The 27,572-nt window shown below is 41.7% G+C and overlaps 1 protein-coding gene across 1 annotated transcript; it reads right to left on the bottom strand.

Annotated features, from left to right (window-relative positions):
* Positions 1 to 604: 604 nt before the first annotated feature.
* Spg7 (SPG7 matrix AAA peptidase subunit, paraplegin) lies at positions 605 to 27,219 on the bottom strand. The gene is made up of 15 exons (XM_028315952.1): positions 26,914 to 27,219; positions 26,419 to 26,580; positions 25,921 to 26,061; positions 25,192 to 25,329; positions 24,438 to 24,531; positions 22,963 to 23,096; positions 21,439 to 21,603; positions 18,677 to 18,828; positions 16,590 to 16,812; positions 14,617 to 14,750; positions 12,963 to 13,099; positions 10,546 to 10,748; positions 2,718 to 2,837; positions 1,420 to 1,605; positions 605 to 887 (listed from the first exon to the last, which is right to left on the bottom strand). The coding sequence occupies exons 1-15, from the start codon at positions 27,091 to 27,093 to the stop codon at positions 690 to 692; spliced, it is 2,367 nt and encodes a 788-aa protein (XP_028171753.1). The 5' UTR covers positions 27,094 to 27,219; the 3' UTR covers positions 605 to 689.
* Between the last annotated feature and the right edge of the window lie 353 nt (positions 27,220 to 27,572).

Genomic DNA, 27,572 nt, shown 5'->3' with positions numbered 1-27,572 from the left:
CCCGAAGGATTAGCGAGCTGAAGTGGCAATGGGCAGGGCACATAGTACGCAGAACTGACGGCCGATGGGGCAGCAAGGTTCTGGAGTGGAGGCCGCGTACCGGAAAACGCAGCGTGGGACGTCCACCCACAAGGTGGACCGACGACATCATAAAGGTAGCAGGAAGGCGCTGGACGCAGGCCGCTACCAGCCGGGCAACATGGAAAGCATTGGGGCAGGCCTACGTCCTATGGCTGAGATGATGATGATGATGATGGTACAGTTCAAGTATAGCAAATTTGAAAGTAATAAATTGACATTAAATTCGCCGTTTGCACGTCACAGCCGCTGAGCAAATTACATATTTAGCGAGGCAGCAGTAACAAAATAATATTGTCTTCATATTTTATTCGTTGTTATGTTTGCAGTACCTACTTACATAGTAAATAACATAATATTACGATCATGAATGAAAATAAACACTCCCATTTAATGTCTTTGTTGATGGGATTCAGCTATTTAGTTTGAAAACTTAAATCTTGAGACATTCACTAAAGAGGTTATCCATAACTACACCACACCAGCGAAACAGAATGCGCTCGCGCATAAAATAAAACAAAGTGTATCTAACGTAATACGATTTATTGCGATTATTACGATATTGCGTCCATATTAAATTACGAGTGCACCGTCTACTTACCTAAACTAGCCTATACATTTGGCTCGGGCTTCGCGGAGGGCGCGTCTGAAGGCACGGGCTCCGAAGCCGCGGCCTTTTCGAGGTTCCGTAGGTTGTTCTCGAACTCCACGGGGTCGATGAACTTCTTCCTCGGGTGGGGCGGCGGGCCGAGGATGGCCTCCACTTCTTTGTAGTTCAGCGTTTCTTTTTTTAGGAGCGCTTCGGCGAGCTGTAAGTATGGTACAGAAATTAGTATTTTTTTTAACGCAAAACGACAGCAATAAAGGTAAAATTATGACTCTACAGAAGAAGTATAAATTAATAGGTCTGCTACACTTCTCTTACTTGAGAATCCCATCGACCATAATTTATCCAGAAGTCAATGTGGATAAATAAACGATAAGAAGATATTTGTCATCAACAGCTAGTGGTTAAAGCTCTTGGCCCCTTTTCATCCACCGGTGTGCTGTTGTCATGGCAATGGCTGTATCAGACCGTGAGAGATTTAATAACACAATAAAGATCGTTCAACAAAAGTTGAGGCGAACACCATACTCACACTGATGTAATATTTGAATAAGTTTATGAACACACTTAACAGTCTGAATACGCACGACGTCAGCGTGAAAAGCATTATACAGACACAAATCTTTGCTTGCGTTGACTGTCTCAACTCTTGCTGCGCGACCTATAAATAGTTTATGAAACTGGATTTATGAATGCGATTGGTGAAGTCCAACCTTAGCCGCTATAATACTAACCGCTTTCAACTTATCCCGGTTCGTCCGAAGCAGGTCCTCTGTGCGGTAATACGCGTTGGCGATGAGTTTCCTCGCCTCCAGGTCAATAAGGTTCTTCAGAGTTCTGCTGAAAGGACTCTTGCCGTGTTCCCGTAGATCAGGGAACGACAGCAAGCCGACCGTAGGCGACATGCCGTAGATTCGCACCTGGGGACAAATGGGAAGGGATGTTGTATAAACGATTGCGCCTCCCTTTTGCATCTGGTAATGAGGGCTATCGTTTTTATACTTAACAGTTGGCACCCCTGGCGATTGACAGGACCTTCTCTACAGTGGCGCCATCTTGATGAGTGCAAATGCGATAGTCCTCCTACCACTTTAGCGCTCACCAGTTGGTGCCACTGTCTTCGCTACTAGCAAGTGACAGGACCTTACTCTACAGTGGCGCCATCTTGATGAGTGCAAATGCGATAGTCCTCCTACCACTTTAGCGCTCACCAGTTGGTGCCACTGTCTTCGCTACTAGCAAGTGACAGGACCCTACTCTACAGTGGCGCTAACTGGTGCGCGCTAAAACGATAGCCCTCATTAGAAGGGTGTGGGTGTGAACATTACTCATGTTTAGCATAAATTCGCTGAAGCAATAAATTGCGAATACAAATTAAATGGTAGGAATTCGCTTGAATGCTTTTAAAAATCAAATCGCAATGCAAAGTAACAATCTATGATGCTATTTCAATATTATTCTTGACAACATGCAATCATTTTCTTTGAGGTAGAGCTTAGAACGTTTAATTTTTATTCCAAGGATGCTCAATTTGATAATTTGGTCAATTTAACAACACAATTTAAAACATTTTGTTATTATTTTCTTAGTACATAGTCTGTGCTTATCTAAGGATACATTTTGGCTTCGCTGCCCTCATATTGCTTTTGCTGTATCTATATCATAAGTACATAATGTGGACGGAGAACGAAAGAGTAATTGACGGAGTTATGATATACTAGCTGATCCGGCGAACTTCGTACCCCCTGTTTTCAAATTGTTCCAGTAAGTAGTTTCGGAGTCTATTCGATACAAACAAACACTGAAATCTTTCCTCTTTATATTAGACTAGCTTTCCACCCGCGGCTTCGCCCGCGTGAAATTTTTCGGTTTTTTATATAACCTATGACCCTCAGCAATAATGTGGCTTTCTATTGGTGAAAGATTTTTTAAATTCGGTTCATTAGATCCCGAGATTACCCCTTACAATTTAACAAATATACAACACACAAACTTTAATTCTTTATAATATTAGTATAGATTTCCGACTGACCTGCGCATACGCAATCTTGGTGACCTTCTCGAGGTCATTTTGCGCGCCGCTGGTGATGGAGTTGAATGTGATCGCCTCGGCCGCGCGCCCGCCCAGCGCCATACACATGCGGTCATATAGCTGTGGGCAAGTTAGGTTTATTTCAATGAGGGCTATCGTTTTTATACTTAACAGTTGGCACCCCTGGCGATTGACAGGACCTTACTCTACAGTAGCGCCATCTTGATGAGTGCAAATGCGATAGTCCTCCTACCACTTTAGCGCTCACCAGTTGGTGCCACTGTCTTCGCTACTAGCAAGTGACAGGACCTTACTCTACAGTGGCGCAAACTGGTGAGCGCTTAAACGATAGCCCTAATTAAAATAATCATTCATTCAGCTCAAAGTTGCACAGCGTGATAAGGAGAGGGCTATGCTCGGTGTTTCTTTACGAGATCGAATCAAAATGAGGAGATCCGTAAACGAACTAGTCGCTGACATAGCCCGACAGATTAGCAAGCTGAAGTGGCAATGGGCAGGGCACATAGTACGCAGAACTGATGGCCGATGGGGCAGCAAGATTCTGGAGTGGAGGCCGCGTACCGGAAAACGCAGCGTAGGACGTCCACCCACAAAGTGGACCGACGACATCATAAAGGTAGCAGGAAGGCGTTGGACGTGGGCTGCTACTAATCGGGTAACATGGAAAGCATTGGGGGAGGCCTATGTTCAGCAGTGGACGTCCTATGGCTGAGATGCTGATGAATCATTCATTCATTTTGTAACTTTTAAGTTTCAACAAAATCAATTATAGGCCAGGACAGGGCGCGCGTCTGCGATGGTGATCTGCTTGGTTTTAATGAAGTTAAAATATACAGGGTCTATCTATCTATCGCATCCTTTGGCCGTAGGCCGGTGCGGGTGTCGAGCCAATGTTAATTTCCCGGGCTTCTCAGGTATATTTCTACCCAATGGTTGTGGTGTTTCTTGTGCGATGTGCTAGCTGCGACTCGACCCTAGCACCATAGGCTCGTCCTTAGTGTGGTAAAAACCCAACGGATGGTTCGACATTCGGCGAGGTCCAGTGCGACCAGCGAGCAGGCGAGCGAGCGAGGCGCCAGGGGATTCACTTCTACTTCATGTCACTTGCTCATAAGATAGGCCCCCTTAATTTAATTTATTGTCCGTGGTGCATAATCTTTTCTTAAAGGTTTTAAACCTTTGTTTGTCACCTGTCATCCGCTTTGCAATGGAGGGAAGTCGAACCTTAATTTCGAACTCCTCCTATGTTCTTCTGATTAATTTCGTTGCGGGTCCAATGACAGTTTAACTTTCCCCCGGGACAAACTTGACCTTCATTGGTTGGGTTTTTGTGGCGGTCAAGCTGTAGATCCTGGCTACACAGGAGTTGCAGTGGTGGGAACGAGAGGTGGGAATAGTCCCGATTCTACTTCATGTTGAACTTCTGGCGGAGCAGCGCAAGGTAGCGCTGCGCCGTCTCGCGAACGTCTTTTTTTCAACCGACTTCAAAAAAGGAGGAGGTTCTCAATTCGACCCGTATGTTTTTTTTTTCTATGTTTGTTACGCGATAACTCCGCCAATTATGAACCGATTTGAACAAATCTTTTTTCGGCGTATAGGTAATACCTCAAGAGTGGTCCCATTTAAATTTAATAATAGAAAAAACAACCCCCAAGGGTGGAAAATTGGGGATGAACTTTTTTATACGCAATATTTTTAATTTTTAGTTTTTTTTTTGTGTTTACGCATTTGAAGTCGGTTTTATTTTTTTAAAAAGTTAATTATTCCCCGTACTGTCTCCGACCTGGTAAATTGTGTCCGTCGCCTGGCGCATAAAGGAGGTGGGGTCGGTCAAATGTTCGGGCGGCGCTGCCGACGCTGCGGCGGCCACTCTTCCGCTCCCGCCTCTCCGGTGGCACAGAATAAATAACCAATAGAAGGATTACTCCGCAAGCCAATTTAAATAAATGCGAGTCTTGCTACCACCCGATACAGTGTAATTCAGCTCGCATAGCACTACGTACCTACAATTTTATTCAACTACAAGTTTTGTCTCTTTCTATCGCGTGTCTCTGAACTCTTCTTACGTTGTTAGGGTTGCTTGCTTTGCTGTGAGGTATGTATGTGCGTATGGGGTATGTAAGTATTACTGTTATTCTACCTTTGTAAAAAATAACATTTCAAATATACCAACTTAGGATAAAAAAATATTTATTTAATACAATGTTACTATAATTACAATGAATAAAGATTCATAGCTATTTTAACATAAGACGAATAAATTAAACATACCTACTATTACAGAAGAAAGAATGACATACCTATCTACTTACTACGCAAACACGAAACGGCTTCATCTTAGACCGAGAGGAGTCACCCGAAAATCATGTTTGTATTTGGCTTTGCGCAAACTTACTTTAATGTTACTCAGTGCACATTTGCAACAATTTATTTTTTCCTGAATATTTTTCCTATGCATTACGGTAAAAGAACTAGCTTAAAAAAGAGCTAGCCGTAAATTTGGTGTCCCGCTGTTACGCTTCCGTTTGATTTACAGGGGCAGGCTTCATAAATTGTTCATTCGTTCGTTTCAGCCGAAAGACGTCCATAAATTGTATTCAAAAGAAATTATTTATTAAAGGCAAACATCAAGTCCTGACGGGCGCGCGCGTGTAACTCGACTGATATAAGGCCTCATTCGCACGAGAGCTTTTTTAACGTCCGTTAAAAAAGCGTTCAAATAGAACATTATGCATACCCAAGTACGGCCTCATTCGCACGAGAGCTTTTTTAACGTCCGTTAAAAAAGCGTTCAAATAGAACATTATGCATACCCAAGTACGTGTTCACACGTCGGCGCTTTTAAAACGCGACGCTTTTTTATCGAGCAGTGTTGCATTTTCAACGCAGAGCGTTGGGAATAGGCCGTATGAAACTTTATATTATTATTCACACGAGCGTTAAAAAAGCGCCGGCGCTGCGATCAGTACGCCGCGCGCTCTCTTAGTGGTCGGACGTGTTTGTTCTGTTTTGCGGCGTGCTTGTTGAGAACGTCGATACGATGTCGTGGGTTGTAGATCCTGAAGTCCTTATTTTAGAAGTTGAATCTCGGCCACTTCTATACGCAAAAACATTGACAGAATACTCAAATAAAATTATGAAAAATAATGCCTGGGAGGACGTTACCAAAAAACTGTCAGAGGACTGGGAAACCCTCACCAATGAGGAAAAAATTAGCCGAAGTAAGTAAATAATACACCTTTATTAATTTTATATTTTTATTTCATTTATATTTTCAATTCATATTCTATTTATTGATAGCTTGATATTGCCAAGGAATAGAACCTTGTGGCGATGTAAAATATTTAGCAAAATAATCACGTATTTCTAGACCCGTGTGGTTACTTCTTAGACCTGTTGGTTGTAGACCATGCATTGTACTGTCAAATAAAATATCATCAAATTTGAATCCATCTTTTTGTCTGACAAAATTGTGCAGAACGCAACATGCTTTGACTACTGATATCGTTGGATCGGGTTGAAGATCTATAGCCCTCGTTAAAATTCTCCACTTGTTTGACAGAATACCAAAACTGCACTCAATCATTCTTCGTGCCCGTGTTAGTCGATAATTATAAACACGTTGTTGCACAGTCAAGTTTCGGTTCGGATATGGTCGTAAAACATGTTCAGATAGGGCAAAAGCTTCATCGCCAATTAATAAAAATGGCATACGTTTCCCATTCGGATCATTCGGTAGTGTTTTCGGTTCTGGTAAATCGATTTTGCCCGATTGTAATTGCCTGTTAAATGATGTATTTTTAAATATGTTTGAGTCAGTGGAACCGCCATATGATCCTACTTCAATGCAAGTAAAACAATAGTTTGCATCACAAATTGCCATTAAAACTATAGAAAAGTAATTTTTATAATTATAGTACAGTGAACCGCTTTGATTAGGCTTTGCCATTTCAATATGTTTGCCATCGACGGCCCCAATCACATTGGGAAAATTAGTGCGTTGATAAAATTCTTCAGATATTTTTTTAAAGTCGTCCTTTGTTTTTTCTGGCATATACATAGGCCTTAAACAATTCCATATTGCGTCACAGACTTGTTTAATAATGTAATGTATGGTAGACACTCCAAGTAGAAACTGGTAATGTAAATCATGAAAATTGTTGCCTGATGCTAAAAATCTGTAACAAATAAAATGTGATGACAAATTTATGACACTTGTTATCTTTTTCAGGCAAAGACATACAAGCAAAGTGGAAACACTTAAGGGACAACTTCCGGCGTGAGTACCAAGCCCAAAAAGAAGTAGCATCAGGACAAGGTGCAAAAAAGAGAAAAAAATATAGATATTACGACCAATTACTATTTCTAATTCCACACGTCAAGGATGCTAAAACTTCCGGAAACTACAGTACTCCAAAAAATGTTTTGGAGGAAAATACTGAAAACCCGTTAACACCAAACATTGAAAATTCACCCGCTGGACCATCCACGGTCACACGTAGTGTTTCAGAGACCCCAAAGAAAAAAAAGGAAACCACATCCTCGTTTGAGGATGCAATTCTGAAGGCCATGAACAATGAAATATCTGAAGCTGACGAAGATAAGACATACTGTTTATCACTGGTTCAGTCACTTAAAAAAATGGACGATGATAACAAAATGCTAGCCAAAATCGAAATATTGAAAGTAATTCGCACATTCACCAATAAGTCGCGTAATACATATAACAGTGAGCTAAACCAATCACCATTTAATAGGCCAAACGTTGTACCGTATTGGAGCCACACAAATTCCAACTTTTCGGCTCAATCAACACACATGTATAGTCAAACCACACAACAGCAACAGTCGCAACCAACATCCACTCAAGCCCATAATATGTATCAGCAGCAGTCAGAGTCCAATCCAACACTATCTTTGCATCAATCCTCATCCATTAATCCTGTACATCAATCGAATGTAATTCAGATTTTAGAGAATCGACTGTACCGGCCCGCTAATTTATTAACTGCACAAAGTTCTAGGCCACAATCTGCCCAAAGTTACTTTACCACTTTCAACCCAAATATTTGTCCATCTCCATCGAATACCGACTCATTTAGCTCAACAACGGTTCAAAGTCCCTTATTACTCAATATAAGTTCGCCAGAAGAATATCCCTTGTCTCCAGACGATTGTCTTAAATAAGTTTTTATTTTTAATAACAATTAATAATAAATAATTATTGCTTTGTAATATTGGTTTTATTGTATTACTTACCTCAGTGTTACAACCAGTCGTAGTGTAGGTGGTATCGCCAAACGCATGTTGGTATCTTGAAGTGTTATTTGAGGCCCCACTATTTCCAATAATTCGTCAAATGTTGTTATACTCATTCGAAAATAATTAAAAAATTTACTGGGATATTGCCTCAAATCTTCGTACAGTGTCACAAACTGTCCTTTAAAGTATCTCTGTTCATTCAGAGGATGTACCCAGAATGTCCTTTGTTTCTTTCTTCGTCTTCTAGCAACACAAATCGCTATTGCTAGTAATTTAGCAGAAACCATTGCCACGTCTTACTAAAGCGAGGGACGAGACGAAAGTGATTTAAAAGCGTTCGTATGAATGATCACATTGAGGACGTTATAAAAGCGCCGACGCCGGGTTATAACGCAACGCTTTTTAAACTCTCGTGCGAATGAGGCCTTAATACCCGCCGGCGGGGCGCTTCGCTGTAGGTAAATAACGGATAAACCGCGCGGAGTGAGCCAGGCACACGAGAGCTTTTTTAACGTCCGTTAAAAAAGCGTTCAAATAGAACATATGCATACCCAAGTACGTGTTCACACGTCGGCGCTTTTAAAACGCGACGCTTTTTTATCGAGCAGTGTTGCATTTTCAACGCAGAGCGTTGGGAATAGGCTTGGGTATGCATATTATGTTCTATTTGAAAGCTTTTTTAACGGACGTTAAAAAAGCTCTCGTGTGAATTAGGCCTCAGTGATACAGAGTTGCCGCCATTATAACTCCGTGGTGATACCATACCAAAGAAGAAGTTTTCCTAAACACTTGTGTTATTTTTGTATGTGATCAAATAAAAAGGATTAATGCTACTGCTCAAATGGAATAACTTATCCCAAGAGACCGAATATTAAAAAAAAACCTCCCCCCCGGGCCCCGAGGCGCCAGGCGTCGCCCAGACACCGGCCCCTCCCGCCTGCGGCCAGGAAGGCCGCACGGCCCCACCACCCGAGCACCCTGCCGGCCGTCGCAGGCGCAGGCGCCGAGCCAGGCGCGGCACGAGCGCGGACGGGCCGGGCGACGCAGCGGCGCTGCCGCTTCCGCCCCCCGCCGCCGCCGCGCCCCGCTCGCGCGCGCCCACCCCGCACCCGGGGGCGACGCCCGGCGGCGCGCGCGCGGGGGCCGTCGAGCGCGAGCGGGGACTCGCCCCGGCCCCCGCAGGCGGCGCCGCCCGAGGCGTCCCGACGCCCGCAGCGGGGCCACCACCGGAGCGCGAGCGCACGGCGCAGCGGCAGGACCCGCGCTTGCTCGCTCGCGCCCTCCCCCCGGCGCCCCGGCCGGCCCCCCGCCCCGCCCCGCAGGCGGAAGCGGACGAGTGGCCGCCGCTGCCGCCACCCGAGCACCTGGCCGACCCCACCTCCTTCGTGCGCCAAGCGACGGACACGATCGTCCAGGTCCTGTCCGACCTGGCGTACGGAGAGGAGGACCTTCGTGAGACGGCGCAGCGCAACCTTGCGCTGCTCCGCCAACGTTTCAACCTGAAATAGATCTCCCCTGGCGCCTCGCTCGCCCGCCTGCTCGCTGGTAGCTCACTGGGCCTCGACGAACGTCGACTCACCCGGTGGGTTGTACCGCGCCGAGGGCGGGCCCAGGGCGCTAGGGTGGAGACTAACGCCTCGCAATGAGGCGAACACAGCCACCGGACGGAGGAATCTGCCCGAGAAGAAGCCCGGGTAATGAGCGTCAGCTCGACACCCGCACCGGCCTAACAAGCCGGCGGCGGGGGGCCCAGGCCCGGGGGTATTTTTGTTCAATAATTACGTCGAAACTAATAGACGTAGATTAATAAATTTACATTCGTTTTGTAGAATAGCTCAAATACTAATAATACAATGCAAATAAAACATACCTAAATATTTTTTGCTTATTAGTGTTCAGCTACCTACGCTATCACTTGTTCTTGAAGGAAGAGGTGAAAACTAAATTAAAAACTTCAATCCTCGTAATTTTGCGAGAAATGGGTCAAGCCCCAAAGAAATATGTTCATCGATAAAATTGTCCATAGATTACGCCCTTAAAATTTGATCACTACATGCCCGGACACATTGTATACACACACACACAGTTGGTGGAAGACGTAGTGTGGGCAGGCACCCCACTAGGTGGACCTACGATCTGGTGAAAGTGGCGAGAAGAAGCCTGGATGCGAGCGGCGCAGGACTGCTGTGTACAAGTGATATAAACTAACTAACCTCTTTTTGTGAGTATAGTTTCTGGTCTGACGTGGTGTACTGCGCGAATCCCAGCGCTATATTAAAGCACTTGATATCGTGCCCTGAGTGCCCAAGCAACTGCACTCAGAAGGATTTGATGAATGCTGCTGACAACGCCACTCTTGTGGCGAAATTTCAGGCTGACACTTTGTAAGTTTGTTGTCAACACGAAAAGAAGAAAAAGCGCCATATTGGTTCGAGGCACGATAGTGACCTTGAACAGCGCGTCCGTCTTTCAACAGGCAGTCCACTAGTATCCTAACTAATTAGACTTACGATACTGTATCATAAGCCAAACTAGGGAGACTCACCTCTTCCTGCGAGTAAAGTTTCTGGTCTGACGTGGTGTACTGCGCGAATCCCAGCGCCATGTTGGTTCGAGGCACGATGGTGACCTTGAGCAGTGCGTCCGTGTGTTCTAGTAGCCAGCCCACTAACGCGTGTCCCGACTCGTGGTATGCCACTATCTTCTTCTCTGCTGGGGACATGGCGTGACTGCGTTTTTCTGTGCCACCTGGAATTTGTAACATTAAAAATGAATATTCCCATTTCTTGTGCACACAACGGCAAATACTGTGTAGCCAGAACAAATAAAACCCAAACAATGAAGGTCAAGTTGTCCCGCGCGTTAAGTTAAGATTGTCATTGGACTGGACCAACAACATTTATCAGAAGAAATAAAATTTGTGACAAAATATAATATTTTCTTTGACGATAATGAGGTGCTGCCAAGGAAAAGGCTATGGAGGAATGCTGAAGAGTATAGACAGTGATTATGTGACACCCAAAGTAGTCAAAAAGTTGATAACACAACCTTATTCCAATTTTAACAAAGACGTGTAAGTTCGCATTATCGGCTATTTTGGATGTCACGAACTATTTGACGCTGACTGCACGCAATCAGCTGTGTCCCATTGGTCCTTCGCTAATGCAGACTTTCCAGCTGGATCTTTTGAAGGAGGTAATGCGAGTCCATTCTGACTCTTCCATTTGATTAAGGCCCAGAACACACGGTGAAACGCAATTGCAACGAAACTGCAACTTCTAGTTACTTTTGAGTTGCATCTAAGTTTCTGCCATAGATTCCGTTGAGAGACCACACATGACGCGACCATTTCAAACCGGTTTCAAACTGATCTAAACTACGAATCAAAAAACTGGGCCTAAGACTTGAATTGGAATTTGTTGAACGAGATTTTTCTGTAGATTTTCAATGACGTCAACACGTTGACAACACGTTTATCAATATCAAAGCAACCGATCATCAAAGTTTCCAGTTGATTGAAAACCAATTAAATTAAGGCTACATACAACGGAGTTTTTGAAAAATTCTACCTTGAATATTGGTTGGTGCTGTCAAATACTCAATCATTGCTATTTAACAAGTTACAAGGGTCCAAACTTCTTTACAGATCCGCAAATACACAGCCATCATCATCATTTCAGCCACAGGACGTCCATTGCTGAACATAGGCTCCAATAGCCCCCAATGACTTCCATATCGCACGGTTGGTAGCGGCCTGCATCCAGCGCCTTTCTGCTACCTTTATCAGGCCGTCGTCAGGTAGGCCTTATACAGAAGCTCAAAGTTGCACAGCGTGCTATGGAGAGGGCTATGCTCGGTATTTCTTTACGAGATCGAATCAGAAATGAGGAGATCCGTAAACGAACTAAAGTCGCTGACATAGCCCGACGGATCAGCAAGCTGAAGTGGCAGTGGGCAGGGCACATAATACGCAGAACTGACGGCCGATGGGGCAGCAAGGTTTTGGAGTGGAGGCCGCGTACCGGAAAACGCAGCGTGGGACGTCCACCCACAAGGTGGACCGACGACATCGTAAAGGTAGCAGGGAAGCGCTGGGCGCAGGCCGCTACCAATCGATCAACGTGGAAAGCATTAGGCCTATGTTCAGCAGTGGACGTCCTATGGCTGAAATGATGATGATGATGACACGGTAGTTATAGCCTGACCAGGAACATAAAAACCCTGGCATAGAGGCGCGTCAATTGCATTTGATAGTGCAACACAGAGTACAGTCGTACCTGTGTTAAATTAAAAATAGGCTAACTTTATGTATCAGGATTGAGGATTACGGGCTAATTTGATATTTTCATAAATTAACGAAAAAATATTATTATAGGTAACCTGATTTAAATAAATTAAATGAAACCATCAATCGAGCTAGTAGAATTTATTTTATTATTCATCAATAATCAAATTCAGAACTTGAATATTCAACTGCAATGTCTGCTCATGAACGCTTCAAACTCGGTACTTCTTTCCCAATCCCATAAAATTCAACACTTAGAAAGTGACAAAAATTTTAAAAATAGGTAGTTGAAACAAACCACAGCTAATTTTCATAGTGGACTGTACTATACGATAAACATCTCAGTCAATTTGACAACCTTTGTCGGAAACATTATTCAATGAAAATATTGTCCGAACCCTTAGTATTTCTCTTCGACAAATACTTTAACACATTGTGAACCATTTTTCTTTCACGACTATAAAAATATTTTAGCAATCGAATTCATAAAACCAATTGCGCGCATTTAAAATAAAGTTTGTTTACACTTTGACAGCAATAGACTGACATGCAAGGTGACATGTCAATGAAGTTTTCAGTTACTGTTAAAAGAAATTAGTACCATTAGTTTTCCGCAACATGGCGAGGGTTTTTATGTTCCTGGTCAGGCTATAAATGGTTTTACGGCGTCAACTCACCGACAACTCTCTCCACGGCGTACTCCAAGTCGGCGGCGCGTACGATTGTCTGTTTGTACCGCGCGGCGTGCAATGCCGCCTCGTTGCACACGTTAGCGATGTCCGCGCCGCTGAAGCCGGGCGTGAGGTATGACAGCCTGGAAACGATCAGGGACAGTAATGATGGCGTATCCTGTAATGTCACTGAAAACTAGCGCCGTGGCCTCCACCGTAGGCCACGGCATATGCTGAGTGGAGTCCCATTGCGGTCCCATCCCATCCCNTTTTCTTTTTTTCTTTCTTTTCTTTCCATTGCGAAGGGCATCGCTGTTGTAACAGGGTGGCACTGCTCAGTTCTCTTTTTATTTCCTTGTAATATTTATGCGCTATTTCTGTCTTTTACTGTATACTTTCTTTGTTCTATAAGTCAGCGGTTACCAAAAGGTGGTCCGCGGAACCCTGGCGTTCCGTGGTAAGGCCGCAAGGGTTCCGTAAAAAATATCATCCCACGTTTCGTGACTGCCGTTGTTCGCGCGCACCGACTTGTTTACGCACAAGGGAGGGGCAGGGCGTGTGGGCGGAGTAGTACGGGGGTTCCGCTAGGAAAAGTATAATCAATTAGGGTTCCTTGGCAAAAAAAAATTGGGAAACCCTGCTCTAAGTGATGTTCATCGTAATAAATATTTATTTTTTTCTTTGCGTATCTGACAACGCCCTGTACAGGTGGCTATTAAGGGCAATATTGTCACCGCTGTCAAGCAAGAAGTAAGTAAATAATGTGAAAAAAATTATGAAATCTTGTGGTATCTATACTTAATATTATAAAGCTGAAGAGTTTTTTTGTTTACTTGTTTACTTGAACGCGCTAATCTCAAGAACTACTGGTCTGATTTGAAAAATTCTTTCGGTGTTTGAAAGCCCATTTATTGAGGAAGGCTATAGGCTATATACCATCACGCTACTAGTAATAAACGCAGAGCAACAATGTCAAAAAAACGAAGTCGCGGGCACAGCTAGTTTTACTATATTTGACGATTTTGGACGATGGTAGTCAGTAACATTATTGCCGATAACATTCAAATTGTTTTAGTGAAAAATGAGTCTACTGGTGACTAAAACGGGGTTTCGTGCCATCATCATTATCATTTATTTCTTTGAGCTCGTTTCCACTGCGGTCTTTGAAATTGGTAAAATTTACAGTCGCTATTCTTCTTGGTGTCATTACAATTCACAACGACACATCTTACTAAAACCATATTTTATCTCAAAAACGATTAGAAAATGTTTACTGCAATATGGATTTGACAGCTCAAGTCAGCGACTAAAATGCCAATTTTATTTCCCTCCACCCACTTTGCACCCTGCCAATTAACGTCACTGCTGTCATCATTGCTGTCGCGAGCAACGTGTTCTGTTTTTGGGCATATTGCTGCGACACTGGCCCCGCCCCCTTTTCACATCTCCCTTTAGTTTCTGTCATCTGTGGGCTGAGTTTGAGTTTACACCAAACGTTCTAACTAGTAAGCGCGTTAGAAAAATGTATGAAAATTTTAGTTTTTGAACGTTTCCGCAAGGGGCGCTTTACAATCCGTCATACGTTTAATGTCATTTTTTTAAGCGTTCACTAGTGAGGACGTTTTTTGTTAACTCACACTTTGCCCTCTGTGGTGTTTACCGTTTGACATAGTAGGGCGGCAGTTCCTCCAGCACGATGCTCTTGAGATGCCGCTGGAAGATCTCCTCGCGCTCCTGAAGAGTCGGCAGGTCGATCAGGATGTGGCGGTCGAAGCGGCCTGGTCGGAGCAGTGCCTGGAATATATAGTTCCAAAATACTGGACTGTCCTGTCGATGACATTGACAGTGGGGCGCCACCGTCAATACCGGATCGCTGGTTCAGATTTTTGCCATGTTGGAAACCATATAGTTGAACGATGGTAGCGCCCCCCTGTCATTGAGTTTGGTGGGACAGTTCAGCGTGGGTCAACTATAACAGTTTTTTATTACCGACATGGCGCGGAGGTGGAATCCATATGCATTACAAAAAGCGAAAGATCACTGACTGACTCACTCATCACGAAATCTCAGAAACTACAAATGTAGGAGGCTCATGCATGGAATTTTCCTTTTACAACCTAGGTGCTCACTAAGATGGGATTTTGCAAAATTCAACCCCTAAGGAAATAAAACGGGTTCCACGCGTACAAAGTCGCGGGCGGACGCTAGCATACTAACTATAAATATTCTCATTGTTTTCGTAAATTTGTTTCTTGCATACCTATTTATTCTTAGATTTGTGTGTAGTTAGGTATGTATGTATACTTTAAAACGTTTGTGCGCATGCGTGAGTTCGTTTGGGCACGTTAGCTACATGCTCCTTTCAGTGTAAAGCAGATGACAAATGGTACGAAAGGTAGAGCAAATCCTTCATATTGGTGCAGACGTAATAGGGATGAGATTTGCGTTCCTACTACCGCATCCCGAAGGTTTAAACAAGCTAAGTTGACTTTGTAAATAATAATTTTCATCTTCAATCAACTTACTTCACTGGTTGGGTTTTTATTGGCGGTCAAGCTGTAGATCCTGGCTACGGTGCTGGCTGCGGTGGGAAAGAGAGGTGGGAATAGTGCCGTTTAAAGATTACCATGTTCCTCTAATCAGACCATAGATACAGACAGATGCCAACTAATGCGCTAAGTTCGAAACTCAGTGTCGCATCAGAAATTAAAAACAAACAAAGTATAGCCCGACCAGGAACATAAAAACCCTCGCCATGTTGCGGAAAACTAATGGTACTAATTTCTTTTAATGGCAACAGTAACTGAAAACTTCATTGAAATGTCACCTTGCATGTCAGTCTATTGCTGTCAAAGTGTAAACAAACTTTATTTTAAATGTGCGCAATTGATTTTTTGAATTACATTGCTAAAATCTTTTTATAGTCGTGAAAGAAAAGTGGTTCACAATGTGTTAAAGTATTTGTCGAAGAGAAATACTAAAGGTTCGGACAATATTTTCATTGAATAATGTTTCCGACAAAGGTTGTCAAATTGACTGGCATGTTTATCGTATAGTACCTACAGTCCACTATGAAAATTAGCTGTGGTTTGTTTCAACTACCTATTTTAAAGTTTTTTGTCACTTTCTAAGTGTTGAATTTTATGGAATTGGGAAAGAAGTACCGAGTTTGAAGCGTTCATGAGCAGACATTGCAGTTGAATATTTAAGTTCTGAATTTGATTATTGATGTATAATAAAATAAATCCTACTAGCTCGATTGATGGTTTCAATTAATTTATTTAAACCAGGTAACTTATAATAATATTTTTTCGTTAATTTATGAAAATATCAAATTAGCCCGTAATCCTGAATCCTGATACATAAAGTTAGCCTATTAATTTAACACAGGTACGACTGTACTCAGTGTTGCACTATCAAATGCAATTGACGCTCCTCTATGCCAGGGTTTTTATGTTCCTGGTCAGGCTATAATCAAAATATGTGCTCATTATCCACTGCGGTATCAGTACTCAACTAACGAATAACGACGCCTGCAGCAATGTGTTCTGTTTTTGGGCATATTGCGGCGACACTGGCCCCGCCCCCTTGGCGGTGTCCCTTTAGTTTCTGTGATCTGTGAATCAGACATACCTTATCAAGCACATCAGCCCTGTTAGTCGAGGCCAGAACCACGACTCCTTCCCGGCTCTTCATGCCGTCCATTTCCACCAGCAGCTGGTTGAGGGTCTGTTCCCCCTCCCCCCCACCAGGGCCGAAGGAAGTCGCGCCGGATGACCGCGCGCGTCCCACCGCATCCATCTCGTCTATGTAGATGATGCAGGGCGCACGAGAAGCTGCTTCCTTGAACAGATCTCTGGGAGACAAGTGAATAAATTAGTATTAGCAGGCCTTTTCATCTCCGCGAGTTTACATCGAAAACAAAACACGCACGATGGCCCACCTACAGGATACTATTCGACAAGGCCTCACATACGAGCGAACATTGACTCACGCACGCGTATTGTTGTGTATGATGGAAGAAAATAAAGAAAATGGTGTACTAAATACTGTGCAGTATTTAACTGCCTAAATAATAATAAAAACACAGAATGTACTTTTTTAAGTTGCCTCAAGATACTGAGAGGTAAATAAGTAGTTAATATTATTCATGATAATTCATGCTAAATCATGTATTTCATTCGCCATTTTACGCAGTTTGGCACCTTACGTCACATCATTTTACAGAAGTCAGCCCTATAGCTTCGGCGCAGTGCCGATCACTGACGTTTGTCAACAAAATGGTGCTTGACTCTTGAGACAGGCTAAATTACACCATATTGTTAATGACATTGAGCATTTTTTTTTAAATACCTTCGCGAAGTAAAACTTCTGTACGTAGTACTTATTTTTATTCTGTGGTATTAGTTAGAGAAAACTTAGGCTAAGAACTCACGACGCGAATTTCAACCGCGCCCAACCGCAAGCGCCGCGTGCGCGGGAAAAAATCGCCGAGGCTGCGTTTACCGCGGCCTACGCGATTGTGTAGTGCATTAATTTTTACATAATTATCTCCATTCTACAGAAGCTACGGGCATGCAAACACCGCGGGCGCGGTTGGAAATCGCGCCATGAGTTCTAAGCCTTAGAAAAGAAGGTATCTGAAGTAATTAATACAGGATGTCCCAAAAAGTAGTGTCAATTCGAAGCCTAGAGGCAAAGCATCACTAGTGCTACCCGAATCACCGCGACTTTTGACAGTTTTCGAGTTATGATTCTTTTTGACAACACACAGGATTTATGGATGCATGTAAATACTTCTGAATCACACATGTACCTTTTCTACTCGCGCCACAGTGACCAAAAAAGTGCACATACAGAAAGTTAAAATAATCTTAACTCTATAAAAAACCGCGGAATATACATGGGGGTGATTCGGATAGCCCTGCTGATGCTCTACCTCTTGGCTTTAGATTGACACTGCTTTTTGGGACACCCTGTATTTGTGGGAGAATAGTTACTTCAACGCGAGCAAAGTTTAGCCCTCTTGGAGAGTACAGTAGCGACTGCCATCTACAAACCGACTTTGGCAGAATGTTGATGAAGTAATGAAATAAGCAACAGCATAACTTCGTATTTACGACTGACGTGGTTCATTTGAAAATTATAAATAACTTGAAAAAATCAAAATCTCAGTTGAAAGAGCAGTCGCCCGGCAAGCGGAAGGTCGTGGGTTCAATTCCCGCCTTAGGCAGTTCGATTTTTTTCAAGTTATTTATAATTTTCATATTAGTTTCAGATGCAACTCTTAACGCTAAAAAATTAAATACAAAAGACGTGGTTCATTTTATTGATATAGTTCTCAAGATCTCAGGTCAATTTCACTGAGGTAGTCCCGATATGGTAATTTCACTGACGTACTCCCATCGTGGTTCTTTAACTGAAATAGTCCTGCGTGGTATATTTTATTAAATACCAATCACATCAAGCGAAATTCCGTGGCATCTTAACATCAATAACGTAAATAGTCTGGTCTGTGAGCACGTAGAATTTTGTCCAATGACCCCAAGCTACCCATCCTTATCGCTCGCGCGTAATTATATTGCTGTCGCGACTGTGCGACGGGCGCCCGCAGTGAGTGTGCGAGCGCGACAGCAACTTGGGGTCATTGGACAAAATTCTACGTGCTCACAGACCGGGCTTTAGTCTGATGTGCTATCGTCCACACGTGTATTGCTTACCTGACTCTCGCAGCGCCTAGCCCACCAATCATCTCTATGAACTCGGAGCCATTCATGGAGAGGAAAGGCACGTTGGCTTCAGTGGCCACTGCTTTGGCCAAGAGAGTCTTGCCACAGCCAGGCGGGCCCAGCAGCAACGCTCCTTTTGGCACCTGGAAGGATAATTGGGATTTTTCTACACAAATCCGGATTACAACTGTCAAATTGAATTCAGTTTTAGATTATATTTCCTAAATGTTCGATGCATTTACACTTTAATATTGTTTAAATAGTCATATAAACAATATAAAAATGTAAAAACATCAAAAACCGCAGATATTTTGGCTAAAAACATATTAAAAAGACAGTTGACAATCCAAATCCGTCCAATTTGGATTAGGATTGAATATAGAAATCCAGCATAGATCAGTGGTTCTTAACTGGTGGTCCCTGGAGACATTCCAAGTGGTCCACGAAGTGCACTTGCACACCTTGGTTAAAACCACTTTTAACTGATTTTTGCAGTCAAACTGGTTTTGACCGATTATGAGGTGGTCCCTGACAAGACAGAAATTTAGTAAAATGGTCCCCCATGACTTAAAGGTTAAGAACCACTGCACTGGATAGATAGATAGATAAATCATTTATTTACATGAAATAGTAAAGTTGCAGCATAACGATAATAAGAAATCAGCAGGATACAAAATAAGCATGTATATAGGTAACAAACAAAAGTAGTGCGTACTGCTAGCTTTTGCTCGCGGATTCACCCGCGATGTTAATCTGGGTTGCAAACAATAATACTGTAAAGTTTCAACAAAATTCGTTCAGAAGTTTTTGCGTGAAAGAGTAACAAACATACATTATGACATCCTAACATCCATACAAACTTTCGCATTTAGAGGCATAGTGGCACGCTGAAAATTTGAACTCTGATATATTTTCAGATTTTACACGAGTGAAATCGTGGATGTTTATGAGAAATAGTGCTTCAGAAACGTGGCGACTGGTTCAGTGATTGATTTATTGCACAAAACAGTGGAATAATCTTGACACTGACACACAAGTTTCATCCAAAATTGGTTTCGTTTGACAGCTCGTGGTTGTTGCTCTATTCCAAATCAATTAAAGTTAAATGAGAATTATCTATTTGTATTAACACCATGGAAAAAATGGATATAATTTAGGGGGACCAGTGTGCCTACCATGAGTTTACATTAGGTGTGCTCGCTAGCGAGTACGTAAAAAAAAACTGTGAAGATTTTTTGTCTTGAAATTGCCGCTAGGGGCGCTGCACAATATGTCATACATTTAATGTCATTTTTTTACGCAGTCGCTAGCGAGCACACCTAACGTAAACTCATGGTAAGCACACAGATACAGAAAACATGTAACATTGTGACCTAAGTGTATGACATGTTTATTTTATTTTTAAGCTTGTAAGCGCTTTGGACCTGCTCTGTAAGCTTACAAGTGTTTTGCACTAATAATCTATATATACAGTGTGTCCGGGCATGTAGTGATCAAACTTTAAGGGCGTAATCTATGGACAATTTTATCGGTGAAAATACTTTAAATTTGGGGCTTGACCCATTTCTCGCATATTTACAAGGATTTAAGTTTTTAATTTTAAGTTTTCACCTCTTCCTTCAAAAACAAGTGATAGCGTGGGTAGTTTAACATTAATAAGCAAAAATTTTATATCATGCGATAGCCAATAAAATTATCTATTAGTAGAAGTAGAAAACAGATACAAGTTTCATACATTTTAAGGGTGTAAGAATGGATTTAATTAGAAATAAACATGATTTTTTTTACATCTTTTTCAGTTATTTCCCAACACAAGAAAAACCAGGTCGTAAAGGTATGTTTTATTTGCATTGTATTATTAGTATTTGAGCTATTCTACAAAACGAATGTAAATTTATTAGTCTACGTCTATTAGTTTCGACGTAATTGTTGAACAAAGATACCCCTTCCCAGTGGTTTCCATAGCGCACGCGACATGCGAAAATGCACTGCCTGAACGAATCACACAACCTATTCCGATTACTATGGAAACCGCTGGGAATGGGTATCTCTGTTCAACAATTACGTCGAAACTAATAGACGTAGACTAATGAATTTACATTCGTTTTGTAGAATGGCTCAAATACTAATAATACAATGCAAATAAAACATACCTTAACGACCTGGTTTTTCTTGTGTTGGAAAATAACTGAAAATTAAGTGAAAAAAGTCATTTTTTTTTCTAATTAAATCCATTCTTACTCCCTTAACATGTATGAAACTTGTGTCTGTTTTCTACTTCTACTAGAAGATAATTTTATTGGCTATCGCATGATATAAAATATTTGCTTATTAATTTTAGGTTACCCACGCTATCACTTGTTTTTGAAGGAAGAGGTGAAAACTTAAAATTAAAAACTTAAATCCTTGTAAATATGCGAGAAATGGGTCAAGCCCTAAATTTAAAGTATTTTCACCGATAAAATTGTCCATAGATTACGCCCTTAAAGTTTGATCACTACATGCCCGGACACACTGTATATAAAAGAAAGTCGTGTTAGTTACTCCACTTATAACTCAAGAACGGCTGAACCGATTTAGCTGAAAATTGTCAGGGAGGTAGTTTAGAGCCAGGAGAAGGACAAAGGATACTTTTTATCCCGTTCGAAATAAAAAAAAAGTCTGCTTATTTATTGCCATTAAGGCGGAACAAAGTTCGCCGGGTCAGCTAGTAAATAAATAAATATAGAAACAGTTTATCAAAGCATTCTCACCTTAGCTCCCAAGCTCTTGTAGTGCTCCGGCCGCTTGAGGTAGTCCACGAACTCCATGACTTCGATCTTTGCCTCGCGCAGTCCAGCCACGTCTTCAAACTTCACGCCCTTGCCTTGACCACTCATGCTATCCACTAGGGTAAACTTGGCGCGGCTTAGCTGGTTCTGGGGGTTTTTAAATTGAATTAAAATAGCTTTTCCACCCACAAGGTAGACCGACGACATCATAAAGGTAGCAGGAAAGCGCTGGACGCAGGCCGCTACCAACCGGGTAACATGGAAAGCATTGGGGGCCTATGTTCAGTGGACGTCCTATGGCTGAGATGATGATGATGATGATGATGAAAATAGCTTTTAAAAACACGTATTCAATATTATCACGCAGATATAGGCAAATAATAGACTAGTTAAGCCCATCAGTTATAGTTTCAAAAATATTGGACAAGCTTTTTTTATCTCGCGTTGAAGTTCCGCGTGACGTCATAATTATAGTGCTACACTTTCTACCACTTGACTTCACGATAATGCACTTCAGAGCTTTGTGCGTTTAACTCTGTAATTTTTCATTGTTGCGATGAATTAAAAAAAATATAAAACCGAACATAAAACCTTTTTTGAAAGGTTAAAAAATACTTTCGTGTCAGGTATTTTTTGATATGTTAACTGATAAGCTGAGTTGCACCACCTAAGTTTGACCGTAACTATAAAGATAACCAGTGTATTTTGTATGAAATATGACAGATTTTTGACGTTTGTTAAAGTCAAAGTAAAATGGTGCAAGCCAGACAAGCTTCAACCACACCAACGCGTGCCGATCGCCATCGCCGGCGCGATCAACGGAAAATGACAGGTCACGCGACCTATGACAGTTCACATCATAATCATTTCAGCCATAGGACGTCCACTGCTGAACATAGGCCTCCCCCAATGCTTTCCATGTTGATCGATTGGTAGCGGCCTGCGTCCAGCGCTTCCCTGCTACCTTTACGATGTCGTCGGTCCACCTTGTAGGTTGACGACAGTTCACGCGACCTGTCATTGGCCTTAGATCGCGCCGGCGGTCTGCACGCGTTGGTGTGGTTGAAGCTTAAGTTAAATTAGCATGAAGTTATCCTTATTGTACAATAGATGGTACAAATACAAATACAAAAATACATAATACATTATTTCATTACAATAGTACTTAAATAATATACAGGGTTTGGAGTTTCCTTTTAAGCATACAGTGCTATTTGTGTTAGGAAACACCGCTCTTGTATTAACAATATTTAAGTATATCCTAATCTCTATTGTACCGCCTGTCAGTGTTTGTGTGTGTGTGTGTGTGTGTATGTATGTATGTATGTATGTGTGTGTGTGTGTGTGTGTGTGTGTGTGTGTGTGTGTGTGTGTGTGTGTGTGTGTGTGTGTGTGTGTGTGTGTGTGTGTGTGTTTGTGAAAGAGAGAGAGAGAGAGAGTGTGCGTGTGTGTGTGAATATTATGTATAAGGTTTGACTAGGTTTTCGATATCTAATAGTAACTCACAAAGCCTCCCAGGTTGATGTTCATCTTCATCGACTTGGTGGAGTACAGGAAGGACAGGATGACGGCGCCGATGAGCAGCGTGGTGATCACCTTGCCGGCCACGCTGCCGTTACGGTCGTAGATCACGCGGACGCCTGCAACGAGTGGTGTTTTATCCGACTGCGCAATAGGAGGGTATATTCCTTTAGGGCAGTCTTTCCCATAATGGGCGATAACGCCCCCTTGTGGGCGCTGCAGGCTTAAAGGGGGGCGGTAAGAGACCCAGAAAAAAATCGGGACGTTGTGTAGAGGCTTGGGAGGCGTCATCTACTAGGAGGACTCTTAGACATCGACTGAGCTCGACTCTTGACTACAAAAATGGGGGGCGCTCAAAATAATTTATTCTCAAAGTGGGCAGTAGACTAAATAAGTTTGGGAACCGCTGCTTTAGGGCATTGGTTCCCAAACTTATTTGAGACGCGCGACGCACCCCCTTTCGACCATACAAAAAATTTCGCGGCCCCCCCTCCTCCAGTCAAGATTATTAGCAGTCTGGAAAGCATTCTCTCAGCGGTCGCAGATTTTTTATACTTAAGTACACAGATGGCCCCTTTAAAGGTCTTTGTTGTTTGTCCCTAGGGAACCAATGCTTTAGAGCCTACTCTTTTTAACTCTAACTTTTTAGAGTTTTGACCACAGATCGCACAGGCTGTGAGTTAACTAACAGAATACGTTCAATCACAAGTGACTGCGTATGAAGTCATGCTGTACGTACGTACATTACTTGCAACCTGTATGCGAACGAATAGTCGCACTCAATGCAATGTGAGTATGACAACACTCTTCGCGAAGTATTGTTTTTATTTTGGGCCTTTGTGCGCGATTTGTGGTTTATCTTCCTACTCCAACCACCCCAGATCCCCCCAGAAGGCAAGCAGCCCGTCTAAACTGCTAACAGGCCTCCTGCAGCGACGATGGTGATCGGAGAAATTGAGCCCGTTGTTCTGCTACGCTGCTGCACTCTTTCCTCTGCCTCCATGCATCGTGGGCTGTCTGTAACACCTATGTTGTGTTGGTGCTTGTTTAGCATACAGTGTCCGGTTATAACACTGAGGACCTTGCGGATGCTGCCCTATTTAGTCTGGTGAGGCTGCGGGAGAACTCTTTCAATACGTACGGAACCGCATCTTTTGTTTGCCTGCATCCTTCGCTATTTTTCCATTGTGTGTGGTATTTTTCTTCTGTTTTGGAGCGCATCCAGTTCCCGATCTGTGCTTGTGGTATCGGCAGTATTGATTCCGGACCAAATACTGTTGTGTCCGAACCTCTTCTTGCCAGTTCATCTGCTGCGTTGTTGCCTAAAGAGTTACTGTGCCCTTTGATCCATTGCAGGGTAACGCCATTTACAGCTGCAATGTCTTGGAGCGCGTCATGGCATTCCAATATAAGGGCCGTTGTTATTGTGTTGCTTTGTAGCTCAATAGTGATATAAATACCTTCTTTAACTCCCAAGCTTGTTTCTATTTCTCTAAGTTTCTCTTCAAATCTGTGTATGTCTCCAACATTCATATGGTACACTCGATGATTTGTCTACAAGCAAATAAGTGATTACTATAGGTACCTAGAGAACATTGATAAAGTAAATTTTAATATGGAAATATAAATGAATGGTTATTAAACATAATTTATAATAAACTAGCAGTGCCCGCGACTTCGTACGCGTGAAAATCATTTTTGCTCTGCACCTATTAGGCGGTTATCACACTGCGGCGCGCTCCGTGATTTCATAATTATAAAAAATCCCGCGCGCAGACGCGTTGTCAGTGTGTTGTGCCGCGCGTGTTTTCTATACAAACTGAGGTACTTGCATACAATGATTAAATCTGTCGTCCCGCCGTCACCGCGGCGGAGCGCGGCGCAGTGTGATAACCGCCTTATTTGTAGCGTGATGTTATATAGCCTATAGCCTTCCTCGATAAATGGGCTATCTACCACTGAAAGAATTTTTCAAATCGGACCGGTAGTTCCTGAGATTAGCGCGTTCAAGTAAACAAACAAACAAACTCTTCAGCTTTATAATATTAGTATAGATATAGAAGTATAGACAGGGTTAACCGCTAATTATGTTAATACAGTTTTCATTCAAACTTTTGTACAGTTATCATATAACTCTTGGTTTATAATGTTTTCTTTAACTAGCAACCTATCAAGGTCAATGTTTTAGGCTACATTAATCTTTGTATTTCATACCTTTTTCCCTTTGATGATGGCTCCTTCGTGCAAGATGATGGTGACGACTTCCATATCTGGCCTCACAATCAGTTCCTCCACCTCACCTTTTGACAGCATGGAGTAGACAAACTCGTTCCATGAGACATATCGGATGAGCTGGAACGGATAAGAACTTTATTGATATGAAAATTGAATCCAAAACTTAAAACCGGCAGTAGTAAAGAAGCTGTTGATAAGAAAAATTCAGGTTCCTCTAGTTTTAATGTAAGCTTGTTTTATAATGGTCACATTATAAAGAACAATGTCACTTATGCCATAGAACATAAAAATTATACTTAAATAGGTAAGTATTACATTTATTTACTTTCAAAGATAGGTACTAAGCTATGTGAATAACAAATTCAAAATTAATTTTTTTTATTAATATGTAGGTAGGTAGGTTTATCAGAACACAACCGTATACTCAAACATTACTTATGGTATCACATTGCACATGGACGCACAGGGTCCCTAAAACCTATTCATAGCTAACCTATTCTTACTTGAGTGAGTGCGAACCAATCACAGAGCTCTAATCAATGCTGTGCGATTAACTTTGCATAGCGTTTCGGCTTCACATAAGCAAGTATCATTCGTGAATACGGATGTTACACTCATGTAGCTTGCCTCATTAACACCTTAGGTTAACATTTTGGCTGGTACTGAGAAAGTGTCAAAAGAAACTACAATATTAACAGGAGCACTTACCTCATTTTGCGTGTTGTCACTAGGAACAAGTAAGGAGCTGGCAATAACCAGTATACTAGTGGTCAGCATCCAGAATGCTGCTTTTAGAAGCAGCGATGGCATGTTATCATCTATGTCACCTTTTTTCTTGTCTTTTTTGTTCTGCAAATAACAACAATGGAATAAAAAATAGTGATAAGTTAAATTTTGCAGCCATCGAGTCCACAAGAGAGATTTATAAAATCTTACTGCCATAGCTGGTAAAGCTTTTTAAATAATAAGTAGTGTGGCATGAACTGGATACTTTTATTCATTAACTAGCTTTCCGCTCTACATATTTTACGGAACCCTATTTTTTTCCAAAATAAAATTTACCCTATGTTACTCGTGGATAATGTAGCTTTTGAATGGTGAAAGAATTTTTATAAACGGTCCAGTAGTTTTTGAGCCTATTCATTACAACCAAACAAACAAAGTTTTCCTCTTTATAATTTTAGTGTAGATAAATACTATAAATACCTTGTCATCATTAGGTTCATTCTGTTTTTCACACGATGGAGAAGTTGTATGCAAGCCCCGGAAACCCAGCCTCGTATTTACAATTGAATTCAACGCTGGCAAATTTGATCGCTTTAAAAGCGAGTATGCTGCTTTACACTCTGCATTGAGCTGGTGAAGTTGCTGTAATTAAAATACCATAAGAATACTATAAGCAAGTTTGAAAAGAAATACCAACAACATTTAGCAGAAATTCACGGTTTAAGCATGAAAACCATTCAATTATATTGGGTTCAATTAAAACTGGTAGGACTTACAACAATTTTTCAAATACTATGCTATTTTCTGCCTATAAAGTATTGCTATATTATTGTAGCCGGCAAATCTAAGCCTTGGAACTATGGTTTTCATTAGCTAGTTCCTAGTTCCAAAATATTTCATAACATTGGGTCATACATGAACTCTATGAAACATAACTAGGCAAGTTTAAGCGTAGGCAAGGTTTATGTAACTTACCGGATTTCTGGATTTTCTCGTTAAGTTATGCAATGCTGAGAATGATCTGCACAAATTTATAATATTGAAATCACATCGTTTGTTTATTTGGTGCTGTAATAAACTGTGTCGGAAGTCGAAGTGCATCTTTGACTGAATCTTCGAGGCGGACAGCGTCGGTAATCTCTTTATTGACAACATTCTTAAAAATATAAAATTATTGCTTGATTAAAAATAAATAAATACCAATTAAACGTAAAAAGATAACATTTTTTGGTTATTTTTCGGGATTTTGTTTTACTACCACCACACCTGTCACTGTCAACTGTCAACCAACGAGAAACTTTTTTTTTTTTAAGAAAATTAGTTCGAAGACGTAATAGTGATGTTGATATGGACTAAATATTCGAATAACATGAGTTGAATATTAAACTACTCACCTTATATCTATTGTTATTTTTTCTTTTCTCAAAACAACGTAAATTATATAATTGTTTTTACCTCACGTAGTTAAACTACAGTGGACTTTGGATTTGTAAAGACATATAGTTACTGTAATTGCCATGTTATATTTTGGTAGTGGTTATAAGTAACGGTTTTAATGTTATAATTAAATTCAATGGAATAAGGTACACACAATATTATTATTATGATGAATGGATGATCCACACTACGAATTA

The sequence above is a fragment of the Ostrinia furnacalis genome, unplaced genomic scaffold (genome assembly GCF_004193835.3).
Source record: "Ostrinia furnacalis isolate ACB-3 unplaced genomic scaffold, ASM419383v2 OfSCF5395, whole genome shotgun sequence".
NCBI lineage: Eukaryota > Metazoa > Arthropoda > Insecta > Lepidoptera > Crambidae > Ostrinia > Ostrinia furnacalis.
This window is presented reverse-complemented; position numbering and strand designations above follow the sequence as displayed.